The 13,400-nt window shown below is 37.8% G+C and overlaps 1 protein-coding gene across 1 annotated transcript in view; it reads right to left on the reverse strand.

Moving 5' to 3' along the window:
- Positions 1 to 4,606: 4,606 nt before the first annotated feature.
- LOC123246963 (T cell activation RhoGTPase activating protein) overlaps positions 4,607 to 13,400 on the reverse strand; it is a 127,173-nt gene continuing 118,379 nt past the window's right edge. Inside the window, exons 8-14 of the mRNA XM_044675745.1 lie at positions 12,855 to 12,921; positions 11,145 to 11,308; positions 9,886 to 10,047; positions 9,139 to 9,248; positions 8,614 to 8,809; positions 7,675 to 7,792; positions 4,607 to 6,665 (exon numbers count right to left, since the gene is read on the reverse strand). Coding sequence (XP_044531680.1) covers positions 5,389 to 6,665; positions 7,675 to 7,792; positions 8,614 to 8,809; positions 9,139 to 9,248; positions 9,886 to 10,047; positions 11,145 to 11,308; positions 12,855 to 12,921 — 2,094 coding nt within the window. The 3' untranslated portion in view covers positions 4,607 to 5,388. The remainder of the gene's footprint in view (positions 6,666 to 7,674; positions 7,793 to 8,613; positions 8,810 to 9,138; positions 9,249 to 9,885; positions 10,048 to 11,144; positions 11,309 to 12,854; positions 12,922 to 13,400) is intronic.

Raw genomic sequence — 13,400 nt, forward strand, 5'->3', positions numbered from 1 at the left:
AGCAATTGAAGATAGGTTATATACATGTATTATTATGCAAAACATACTTCCTTATTGGTCATTGTTGTAAGAGAATACTCATATACAACCAAAACCTCACAATAAAAATAAATAAAATGAAATGAAAAAAATATACTTTGATCTGCATTCCAACTCTAGCAGTTCTTTTTCTGGAGGTGGATAGCATTCTTTGTCACAAGTCCTTCAGATTGTCCTGAATCATTGTATTGCTGAAAATAACTAAGTCTTTTACAGTTGATCATCCTTCAATATTGCTGTTACTGTGTACAGTGTTCTCCTAGTTCTGCTTACTTCCCTCTAAATCAGTTCAACAAGATCTTTCTAGCTTTTTTCTGAAACCGTCCTGCTCATCATTTCTTAGAGCACTATAGTATTCCACTCTTCTGCCTTGAGTCAATACATAGTATTGATTAGAAAATGGAAGGTAAGGTTTTTTTTTAAATGCTTCTCTATATATCAAGCTCTTGATAACTTCTCTTTCTCCTAGTTGTGATCTCTGGGGCCAAGCTGCTCTTTGGGTACTGCAACAGCTTATCATGACTATCCTAAAGATTCTCTTCTGCCACTTAAACATCTCTAGCTTCTTCAACAGAGCAACATTTGGCCAGGATCCTTGCCTTCTCACCATCATGGTTCCTTTCCTCCAGATCAGCTACAGTTTGTCGATTTCCCTTCTAAATCCTGGCCTCCAAATCAGCCTTGGAGTGGGAAAGTCCATAATGTCTTTCTCAGTAAAGTCAGAGACAGAAAATTCAGTTGGTCTCTGTTTTCCTCTTCGTCTCCAAGCACAACTTTGGGATCATTAGATCAAGCATTCTTACTGATTCCTTAGCTGCCTTCTTGCTTGAGTTTAGAAAATTCATCATTTTTGATCTTGAAGTTCTTTATCTGGTGCTTCCTGTGGGTATTTTTCTTCACTTAATTTTTGGTTTGTATCTGACTTGCTATATTTTGAAATAGTTATCCAAGTCTGATGAAACTTTTTAAATCCTTACTTTCCACAAATCAATCTATGTATTGGTTCTAAGGCAGAAGAATTGTAATGGTGAGGCAATGGGGGTTAAGTGATTAGCCCACAGTCACACAGTTAGGATGTGACTGGGGTTGGATTTGAACCCAGGACCCCCACTCTCCAAGCCTGGATCTCAATCTTGCTAATGAAATTTACCATTCTGAGGGAAGAGAGAAAATGAATGTTTAGTCTCACTCTCTGGGCTCTCCCAAGTCAGATGTATTCTTTCTTTCTAGGTTCTTAGTCTCCTAGTATCAGAAAGCAATTATTTGTCTTTCCTAGCATAATTTTGACTATGTAGACTAGCCATTTGGCAATTTTCATTTACAACCTCATGCTGTTAATTAGCTTTTTGTTTTATCTCCCTTTAGATTGGAATCACCATGAGGTAAGGGACTTTGCTTCATTCAAACATAGAAATCTCTCAATAAATATATGTTGAATTAAACGGAATCTTTGTATCCTTCCCCAACCCCCAGTGACTTATATTGGACATAATTTTGAGTACTCAAGAAATATTCATTGATTTATTTTATCCAAAAGCCTTACCTCCACATCTTGTTTCAGTGAATGAAGTATTTATTTCAGCATCTATGTATGGATAATTGAAAGTTCTTCCATTATTATTACCTGACCTAATTCTGCTGATTCATTTTACACTTTGAACGTTTTAAGCCCAGGCTCCTCATAAAGGTCAGGCAGCCCACAGCAGATAGAATCATAGAATGTTGGGGGACCTTAGAGATTGCAGAATCTCAGAACTACAGAATCTCATAGTTGGAAGGAACCTTGGAGGTCATCCAATCCAACCTTCACCTGATTGAGAATCCTCTCTGAAATATCCCTGAAAAGAGACCATTTGGCCTTTGCTTAAAGATGTTTTGTGAGAGAGAAATAAATGACTGTCTGCTAAGGAAGCCCATTCTACTTTTTTTGATAACTAATTGTTTGGACTATAATGGGGGGTCTTTAGGTGCTAAAAAAATCCATGTATTTAGTTTTTGCTTTGTTTAGATTTTATTACCCGAAGATAAAACCTCAGTTGTCCTGACTTAGTTTTGATTCTGGAAATAAAATTACATTAGGAGAAGCATGATGTCCAAAACAAAAGTGACAGATCTACTATATACTCTGCCCTGGTCAAGTCATTTCTGTAGAACTATGTTCAATTTGGGGCACCAGAAAGCATCTCAAACCCAATGTGACTAAAAGAAAATAATTTTATTTTTCTTTTTAAAGAAATTTTTTTTTTGCCATCTTTGTTCTGCCCCTTCTCCAAACTTTCCTGTTTCTCCAAAGTAAGACAACACCATCTTCCTAATCACTCCATGCTTTCCACTCCCTGGTTGGCATTCATTCTGCTGTGCTGTCTCTCTCAAACATATTACAGCCTTTTGGCCCCTTCATATATGCTTTCCTCTATTCCAGTCAAATTGGCTTACCACCTGTTTCCTATACACACCGCTTTAGCTCCTGCCTTTGCACAGATGGTTCCCCTCCCTCTTACCCCAGTGATATGCCCTCCTCACCTCTATCTATGGAATTAATGGCTTCCTGCAAAACGTATTTCAGCTACCAACTTGTACACAAAACTTTCCCTGGTGACTCCAGTGATTAGCACTTTTTCCATCTTGTAATCACTTGATAAATATTTGTATTTGCTTCCTTGAATACATACTGTGTTTCCTCCTTCACCCCTAGAACATAAGCACATCCACTGCATGGCAAAGCCTGCTTTGTTTTTGTATCCCCAGCTCTCAGCACAGTGTCTTTCACATAGAAAATGCTTAATTAATGGGGTAAAAAAACCCTTTACCTTCCATCTTAGAATCAATACTAAGTATTGGTTCCAAGGCAGAAGAGCGGTGAGCGCCAGGCAATGGGGGTTAACTGACTTGCTCATGGTCACATAGTTAGGAAGTGTCTGAGGTTAGATGTAAACCCCAGATCTGCCTTCTCTAGGCTTGGGGCTCTATCTACTGAACCACCTAGTTGCCCCAACAATAAATATTTTTGTTTCTTTTTTTTTTTTTAATTTATTGTCATGCATTGAAATGACACCATCAGGGTATGGTGGTAAATATTTAACCATGACCTCTCCAAAATAAAAATTATGCAGGACACACTTTTCAAGTTTAACCTGCATTATTAACATTATCCCTGACACTTTTTAAAGTCTAAACCAGTGATTCCCAAAGTGGGCACCACTTCCCCCTGGTGGGTGCTACAGGGATCCAGGGAGAGCAGTGATGGCCACAGGTGCGTTTATCTTTCCTATTAATTGCTATTAAAATTAAAAAAAATTAATTTCCATGGGACTAAGTAATATTTTTTTTCTGGAAAGGGGGTGGTAGGTCAAAAAAGTTTGGGAACCACTGGTCTAGACAGTTAAAAAAACAATAAATCAAGATTGGATTTGTAGCTGGCTATTTCCACGATGTAAAAACTCACACTGAAGATTTAACAAAAGGCTCTCAAGAGCTAGTAGACTGAAGTTGGTTCCTTTACAATCCTGGTTCAAATAAGGGAAAATATAATATATGAAAATAAAATATAAATGCCATTGTTATTATTTATTGTTCTATCCTTTTAGTTGTGTCTGACTCTTGGTGACCCCATTTGGTATTTTCCTGGCAAAGATACTGAAATGGTTTGTAATTTCCTTCTCCAGCTCATTTTACAGATGAACAAACTGAGGCAAACAGGGTCAAATGACTTACCCAATGTCACACAGTTAGTGTCTGAGGTAAGATTTGAATTCAAGACTTTCTGACTGCAGGCCTGGCTCCCTATCCACTGCACCACCTTGCCATCCTGCCAGGATTATTAGTACCAAGAAGTACCAAAAGGGCTTTGAGTATGGACTGTATGGCATTCTGTATGTCTGTCTTTAAAACCAGAGGAGCCAAGTTTCGACAAATTCAGCCCTAGAAGGTTGACCTCCAAGTGATGAAATCGTTATGGCCACAGCAATTTATGAAACCATCACTAAGGCATGGAGGATTTTTGATCTGTGCAATGGGTATATGTTGTATTCATGATGAGGTTGCCTGGCTTAATGGACTAAGTGCTGGACTGACTGAGAGTTAGGAACATTTGGGTTCAAATCTCGTCTCAGATACTTACTAGCTTGGTGATCCTGGGCTTACTTGCTAAGATTTCCATTTTTTTAAAAATCTGTTGCACTCATTCCCAGGATTGTTGGGAGGATCAAATGAGATAAAGTGTGGGATGTGCTTTGCAAAACAAAATGCTATACGAATGGGAGATATTATGTTATTATTCAGTCATAATAATTATAATAGTTATGTCAGACTCGTGGCCCCATAAAATAATGAGACAATTTATGGGAAAACTCATTGAAATGGTTTAAAACACTAAACAAATACAAAATATTTGCCATCTTGTATCCTTTTCTCATGCTGAGGTTATGGCCTCAGAGTGACTGTCTGGAGATAAGATTCAGAGACCAGTATTATTTCTCCCCATTTGTGTCTCCATTGGCCATGGGAAACAACACAGTCTTGCCACTAAAGAATGAATAAGCATCGGTGCTTTCAAATGACGGTGATTTATTGTAGTGACATTTCATCGATAGTTCAAACGATCCTCAACAAATATTTTAAAATTTCAAAATGTTGACATCCAACAGTAGGCAACAACACGGTACTAAAGAGAAACTCGAAAGTGCTATCAGGGAGCCAATAGTAATAATAACGTATTTCCATCAGTTTTCCCAAGATAAATGAGACAGTCAAGAGGACACCTTTTAACCATTTTTCATAGATTTTTAAAAAATAATTTCCCCTCTCTTTGGTGTTTTTAATGGCATTGAACTCCTTTTCTTTACAAACTGCCCTCTCTTTCTTCCCAAGTGACTATAAAACTATTCATTTGGGTTGAGCTTCTGACAGGGGAGTGATTATTTTTTTCCTTAGATGAAATGGTTAGGAAAATATGAAGATTTGCATTTCCTCTGAGGCATGCATAAAGGAAAGGCCAGCGTCTTTTTTTCAAATACCCTAACCAAGAGGAAAGTCCAGCACCTCATTAGACATAATATATACACGTGCAATACAAATACTCAATACATAGCTCTTCCTTCAGTGTATTACTTTATGGACAGTTTGTTTATACATTTATTACATATTGCACATGCTCAGGTTCATACAGACACAAATGACAGTGGTGAGGGGGAGAGGTAAACATTCTCTTTGAGGAAGACCATATGTGGACATCCAGAAGAAGCTTATTCTTTCCCTTCATGAAAGAAGGTTTGGGGAAGCAGTTGTTTTGAGGGACCCACATATTTACAGAAGTCACTGAGGACTTTTTAGGGTGTATACCTTGGCACCCTAAACATAGGATTCCTTGGCATATTGGATCTGGTCAACCTCAAAGATTGGCTGACTACACCTTCCAATGACATAGTCCTGTTTATTCTTTAGCAAGGATTCAGACAAGACCCTTAACCGGTGAACCTCAGATTTTGGTATTTGTCCTTTCTTTCCCGTAGACACATTGGAAGCTCCACTCTGTACCCAAGTTTCACCCACAGAGGATGCACTGTCCCTGTGGAGTGTTTCTCTGCAATGTGTATTCTTGGTATGCTCACCATAGTTCAAAAGTGAAAGAGATGGCAGTCTAGAATTCTGGCTTAGTATAGTATCTCTCATACTTTGGACTGTCCGGCTCTCATAAGGAGGAATTTTGGAAATACGGCAATATTGAACTGCTTCCTCATAGGATGGGGGACTTCCAGGGTTTTTCTGATCTACAAGTTGAAATACTTCTTCAACTGAAAGAAGATGTGACCTTGAACTCGCACATTCTGGGGTTGGTTGGTAGTCAACTATAGCTCCAGCACAGCTTTCTTGGACAATCCTGCCAGTGAGCTGGCTCTCTTTTTTGAGGTCCTTCTTGCCCTGGTCTCTGGGAAAGCGCCAACTTGGAGTTTTGTTTGGCACCTTCTTATGAGTAGCAAAAGAGAACGACATGGAGTGCTTTTTTCTGTCTCGGGTCAGTTTACTGTCTGCCCCAGCAGTCTTTGTTGTAAAGGACTGATGCCTGGTGAAAAAGTTCCTTTTTGGACTGGAAGGAGAAACCACTGGTGAGTTGGCAAAGACTGAGCTATCAGAGGAACTATCCAGGGAACCACAAGAGGAGGTTTTAGGGGAAGGCTCAACAAGTGATTCTGTGCATAAAGTTCCTTCCTTTATTTGAAGACCTGATGACTTTTGTTTCCTGTGTTGTAGACTAGGGAAACATTCCTCTGGAAATGATTCTTTTGTTTCTTGACTCCCAAAACAGGAACTCGCCTGGGGGACAGTGAAATTGTCCTCACTTTTAGTCAATTTTTGGCTGGTGATCCTGCTTTCAAGGCAGTCTTTCGTGGATGGTGTGCTAGGCTCCGAGTACCTCCTTTCTTGAGTGCTAAGGGAGCTTTTTAGTAAGTTGGTGTAAGAGACAACAGACCCTGGTCTTGACTCATACAGATGCTTTCTGTTGTCCAAGTCACCGGCCAGTTCTGCAGTGTCTGGGGACGACTTGTATTGAGAGCCAAAACTGTTGCTGCATTCTGTGTCAGCATCTGTACTCTCGTAGGCTGAGTCATTTTGCAGAGTTGACATATCTGGGGAGAAATTAAATAACATTTAGAATTCCTTTATGGTTTGCAAAGGTTACTTGAGAAAAATTCATTGCTGTGGCTGACCCTTTTTATCCCAATCATAGCTCTGTAGAATTCTGTTCAACTCCTGGAAGTTTGGGCTAACAAGAAATATGTTTTTTACAAAAATGTCTTTTGGGACCTGCTATTTTGGGAAGGAGATGATGGAGAGAAAGAAAAGTACTAGGAGAAAGAGTTATGATAGGAAATGCAACAAAGGGAATAAAGAGTATCACACCAAAAGGTTCATTTGTGTTAGCTATTTGACTGAGTCCCTCGAGACCAGGAGTAGGGTTTTTGCCTTTCTTGTAATTCACAAAACCCATCACAGTGCTGAATACATACACAGTAGGTGCTTAATGCTTGCTGACTTGCTTTGATTAGAAATTCTACATGTGATAACTTTTTCCTTATTATGGAAGAGTAGGATTTGTCATTGTAATACTGTAGCCAAAGATTGTTGAATCATAGCTTTGAAGCTGGAAGAAATGTTAGTAGCCACGTACGCTAATCCTTTCATTTTAGAAATGGGAAACAGAGGCCAAGAGAGATTGTCATGGACACAAGGTCTCACAGGGAGTGTCAGCTGGGATTGGAACACAGATCTTCTGAGTAGGAATCCAGTGTTCTGGCTACTGTAGTATACTGCCTCTCATTGTTTAGTAAAGTTAACAGCTTTCCTTGATATAGACAGACAAGGCAAGCAGTTCTCAAGGGATGACTCAGAACTATTCAGAATTAAAATTTTGATATTTGAGTGGTACCAAGATGGTTCTTTGATATGACATCTCTGGGTTCTATTAGTGGGGAAGAATCACTGGAAAATGACAGCAATGTACTTTAAAAAAGCAATCGAAATACTAATTTAAAAAAGGAATGCTATAACTATTGAATGTATTTGGCAACTGTAATCATTTTGCTCCTGTGTAAGCATGGCTCTATTATGACAGTCAATACATAGTCCAGACAGTACCTGAATTGTTGATGTGCTCCAGTGAGTCATCAGAATTGAATCTGGGGGAATGTCCAGGGATGTCCTCTTCAAATATTTCAAAGCAGTTATCAATGAAAAATTCCACCAAAGTTTTAATCTGTTAAAAAAAAAGCACAAGATGAAGGTTGACAAATTATATGGAACTTAGTGCCTTTTTTCTCCCTTCATGTTAACTGAGTAAAGTACTTAAATGGGTTCATTTGAGATGATAAACAAGGGAAGAAAAGACCTAGCAGTTCATTTCTAGACAATACTATTAAAGTTACAAGGGCTGGGGGAAACCAGGGGTATGAGTAGATGGAGACACAGACCTGGAGATAGAAGATACTAAATTCAAATTTAGCCTCAGATACTTCCTAGCTGTGTGACCCTAGGCAAGTCACTTAACCCCAACTGCCTAACTCTTACAGATCTTCTGTCTTGGAACAAATGCTTAGTATTAATTTTAAGACAGCAAGTAAGGATTAAAAAAAAGTTAAAGGGACTGGCAAAATCAAAGACAGCTATATTTTTTTCTTTTTGAACCATTCTGTAAAATTTGTCCATTTTGCATTTATTAGACTTTTCCTTTTCTTTAGTTTGCATCATCAAGTACTCCAAGTTGTGGTGCCCCACATGAAAATGCCTTATGTTTGTCATAGGGGAGTCAGACTGATATAATAATTATTGGCTTTTGTCTACCAGTTGACAGCATGATTGGGATAATAATGCATATTGAAGTGGTGGTGGGTTATGAGCTCTCGGATAGTGTGTGGATCTATGGTAAATGCTGAGAGAGTGAATTCAAATTCAAACTGAATCTTCTTTTCATTCCCCAAAAGGGCAATTTAGCAATATTGCTTTTTTTTTCTTTTGTAAGGAACAGTGTAGGAGGAAGCTTATTATAAAAGGAAAATCCCAAAGATGGGAGCAACAAACCTTGTTGTTCAACTCCTTCTGGGCATCAAAAGACAGACTTTGGTCAGTGTCAAGGGACAGCATGTTGGGTCCAATACAAATGGCAAGATTGCTTGAGTCCATCTTGCTGACATCTGAATTCTTGCTGATGTTGTAAAGCACATAGACCAAATGTTTGAGCAACAGAATATTTGTCCTTGGTAGTTTCTTTGCAACCCTAAAATAAGATGTAAAATAGACTTTGAAAAAACTGACTTGATGATGGCAGCCTGCATAATATTCAATTCAATCTCCTGCCTTTTCCTAACTAGCACTTTCTTTTAAAATGAGGAGAATTAGAAGAACAAAGCAAACCTACAGAGACAAAGCTTAACATTGAGAAACTTCCATTTAGAAATGTCTAGTGGCAGTTGAGCATACCCTGAAACTTATTTACCAAAGGTTGGACTTGATAGTTTATGAAGCCCCTTGTTGCTCTACATCCATGATCCTATGTCTGTTGGGCTAGTGAACTGATTCCTGTAATCAACTGCTTTTATTACTTACTGTTTCAGGCTCTCAATTTTGTCATCCTCATTTGGCTTTTCTAAGGCTGTCATCCATTCTTCAAATAGATCTGATGAAAGTAGCTTAAGTGGGATACTCCTGAGGAAATCCTGTTTGAAGAAAAGGTATGAGACTTAATAACCAGCCATTGTTGAATACATCAGTATCTTTGATTCTAATTCCTTCCAGGACAACCAGTTTCTATTTCAATACATCTTATTCCTATAACCTCAGTTGGGGTGGCTGCTCTAACTCATATTGCTTTTCAGTGATTTCCTGCTTGGCAAGTATAAAATTAAATTTCTAGGTATGGATTAAAAGTAGCAGTGCCTTCTAAATTGGGGGATCTGGCTGTCCCTATATGTCCCTATATGGTGACATGAAATTGGCCATAAATCAATCTCGGTGTTTCAAATTCCTGCAAGAATTTGGGACCACAGGGCTAGAGAGGGTCTCAATATAGAAAAGTCCACCAGAATGCCAGCCTTTAAAGGTCAAGTAGTCTGAATCTTAGCTACTTGTTATTTATTAAAATAATGTCAGAAGCTCTTTAGAATCTTCAATCTGTATCTTCTCAGCCCTGATTTGACTCTCAGTACATGTATATGCTATCCATGTGAGCTTGGGCAATATATATGCTTCAATTTCCTTTATAATTCCTGTAAAATGAAGGAGTTGGACTAGATGGTCTCTAAGAGTTCCTTCCAGCTCTATGTCTATGATCTATTATCCATAATGTAAATTTACCTTTAAAACTGCAGCCAATAGGTGAACAGACTTGGTTTCCAAATTGACCATTGCCCCAGAGTTGAGCTCTTCCTTAAGTTCTTTCCGGGCCTTTTCATTGGCGGCCTTTCTGAATATTCCTTCAGTTGAAGGGCCTTTGTTTTGAAGAATATTAAGAATTTCCTATAGGAAACATGTACAGAAATGAAGAATAATTACATTTAGTGGACTGGCTGAAGCAAAACCAGGACAGTTAATTATGCTGTTGCTCACAGATCTAAGATCATTTTATTTTTATTTATTTTTATTTTTTTAACTTAAAATCTTTAATTAATTAATTTAGAATATTTTTCCATGGTTACATGATTCATGTTCTTTCTCTCCCTTCCTCCCACCCCCTCCAATAGCCAATGAATAATTCCACTGGGTTTTACACGTGTCATTGATCAAAACCTATTTTCAAATTATTAATATTTGCATTAGAGTGATTGTTTAGAGCCTACATCCTCAACTAAGATCATTTTAAGATGAAAGTATTATTATTTTTGTCTTAAGTTCAAGATCAATTCTAGAATGATGATGCCTTTTGCATCAAGTTGTTCCTTTTTTCAGATTTTGTGCCTGGAATGCCAGAAACATGAATCTACCAGCTTTTGTATATTTCATTCTTTCAACATGGTCAATTACTATTCTCTTCATCACTGTCCAGCTTTGTAAGGAAAGGTGCCAGGAAAAGTGTTGTAGTTACTTCTTATGTTCTCAAATGCACCTCCAACTCCCCCTGCTATGAAGCCATCCCATATGTATTAGGGGTTCTTCACCTTTTTTTGTGTGTGCCATGGTCTCCTTTAGTCTTCTGGAGAATCTCATGGACCCTTTCTCAGAATAATGTTTTTAAATTCATAAAATACACAGGAAAACCAATTATATTAAAATACAGTTATCAAAATATATATTTTTAAAAGTTTATGGACCCCAGGTTAAGAAGCCCTAATAAAAATATATTGAATGATGTATATTCGGTACTCATTCCTAATATTCTGTGTATCTATAATCTCTTGCAGTTTATAGAAAGGCTGTAGTGCTGGGGATGCTTAGTTCTCCCCAGGGTAGAGGGAAAGAGAGGATGAATTTTCCTGATGAGTTTATGAATGTACCAGTAAGAAATAACTTTACTTCAGTAGTTTTAGCATGAGCATCATAAAGATGTGATCTCAAAATACTCTAGTTTTACCATTCAATAGAAGACAGAACTGAGGTGAGTTTGGAGCCCAGCGTACCTGAATTGGTTGGGGAAGGATATCTTCATCACTGCAGATTGCTGACAAGGGCTGGTCAAACAAGGAAGCTTTCCATTCTGGCGTTAAAGATCCAGAAGAATCTGATGAAGAAGCTGCCCTTCTCATGGGAAAAGGCCAGGCTATCACCTTTCTCTTCTTATTTTCTGTGATAAACAACAAAAAGAAAGAGACAACTTAGGCTAAATGGTCACGTAGCAAATGGGACACAGATAAATAAGTGTAATAATGTTACCCCATAATGCCACCTAAAGTAGGCCATGTGGGAGAAACAATCTCAAGAAATTAAGAAAAGAAACAGGGTGAGAAAGAGGAGCCAAGAGGACCTTGCCTGAAAAACAACCACATGATTACCAAGGCAACTGAGCCATAAACATCAACACCAAGAAACAACTAGAAGTCTCCACCTTTCCTGTTTTTACTCTGAGGCAAGTATTTTCTCTAGAAGGTTCACAGAGCAACATGTGGATCACCAACTCGGTAGCCTTAAAATCCTGGTTCTAGGAACTACACTGGACATTTTTGGCCAAAACGTTGATGTGTTTCACCCTTCTATGAGACGGCTCTGTATTTTTATTTCTTTATTATTCAGATGAAGAAATGAAAACTCTCCAAGAGGAAGTTCCTCACTCAGCACCATAAAGATAGCACGAGGAGCTGTAATTCTTTGGAACCATCTGACCATGAGGGGGCAGTCTCGATTGGCACTTTCCTCAGTACCCAACTTGTACCGTATCTCCCTATTATTACCAAATGGGAGAAATGCTTATATCCGAATCTTGCACTTGAGAATTTTCAGTGTAATTTTTAGGTACAAAGTTTATTCTTTTCCTCACCATCAGAAATGGATATTTTGTTTGACAAGTTCTCTGCATTCCAGAAGCCTCATGTTATAGTTCCTAAGTAGGGATGTTTTGGTGGTATACAGGGTTTCCTAGTGAAGAAATTTCCTTTATCAATACAGATCAACATCTTCTCTGTAACTTACTCTCTTAAAGAGTTGCCCAGAGCTTTGAAAAATTGAATGACTAAGCCCAGGGTTACACAGCTAATATGTGTTAGTGGTGGAATTTGGACCACATCTCTTCTTGAATCTTAAGCTAACTTTATATCCATTATATCACGCTGCTTCTTAGCTAATATATTAAAATATTGACTAATTTCCATATATAATGTCTACTGAAGTGCAGGAAATCTTTTAGAGCTGCATTCGGGATAAATATGCTGATAAAACTTTTTAAAAATTGGATTGGAGAATGTTATGACTTCCTAAGGTTCTATCTTATAAGCAAAAACTACTTCAAGATCTAAGATCCAAGGCACTAAAAAGAGAGGAGAAAAAGGACAGAGTTGGAAAATACATCATGTTTGTAGTATTTAACTGCACATTGTTCTTCCAGACCTGGAAGTGAAGCCATCAAAAATGTATGAGGTAGTTAGTAAACTAATTCTGACTCCTTGGGAAAAGGTGGTTATTCAATAGAGACAGCACAGTACTTTCTTTTTCTGAACCGTCAGTCTTTGAGCTGGCAGGCTGAAGACTGCCAGCCAACTAAGTGTTAACGTTCTCTAGTGGTTAACAGATCTCTTATCAAACAAAAATTCCTAGTAGAGAAGCCTTTGTGGTTTTGCAAACCAAGAACACTGATGCTCAGCATTTATATAAGATATGTGTTTATTTTTGAAACTCACCAATCAGGTGGCAAATCCCATCTTCACTATCACATTGTGCCAGCAAGTGGTGTTGCTTGACATCACCCTAGAAAGATATTTCTTTAAGTTAGAAAATCAGTCATTAAAGCAGTCTACCTAAATCAGTGCTGCAGGTGACACTGAGAATGTTTTACTTCTATTAAAAAGGAATTACAATATAGTAAATCAATTCCTAGAGTCTAAAATTAATCTTTTTTAAATGAAAAAAATTTTAATGAGCAAACATTTAGTTTCTCTCTTTCTTTTCTCTTCCTTGGCTAGAAAAACCCAAACCCTCAAAACAAATATGATAGTAAATAAAGCAAAACAAATTCCAATATTGGCTGGCCTCAAATATATCTTATTCTGTATGTTAAGCATATCAACTCTGTTATTCCAGAAGGAACAGTATGTAGAAGATCCCAATTTAACTGAAATTAAGGTACTATATTATTATAGGATCAGAGTTTTAAAGTTGCATAGGACTTTAGAGATCATCTAATCTAACTATCTCAATTTATAGAGAAACAGAGGCCTAGGAAGACT

Source organism: Gracilinanus agilis, chromosome 4 (assembly GCF_016433145.1).
Source record: "Gracilinanus agilis isolate LMUSP501 chromosome 4, AgileGrace, whole genome shotgun sequence".
NCBI classification, from domain to species: domain Eukaryota; kingdom Metazoa; phylum Chordata; class Mammalia; order Didelphimorphia; family Didelphidae; genus Gracilinanus; species Gracilinanus agilis.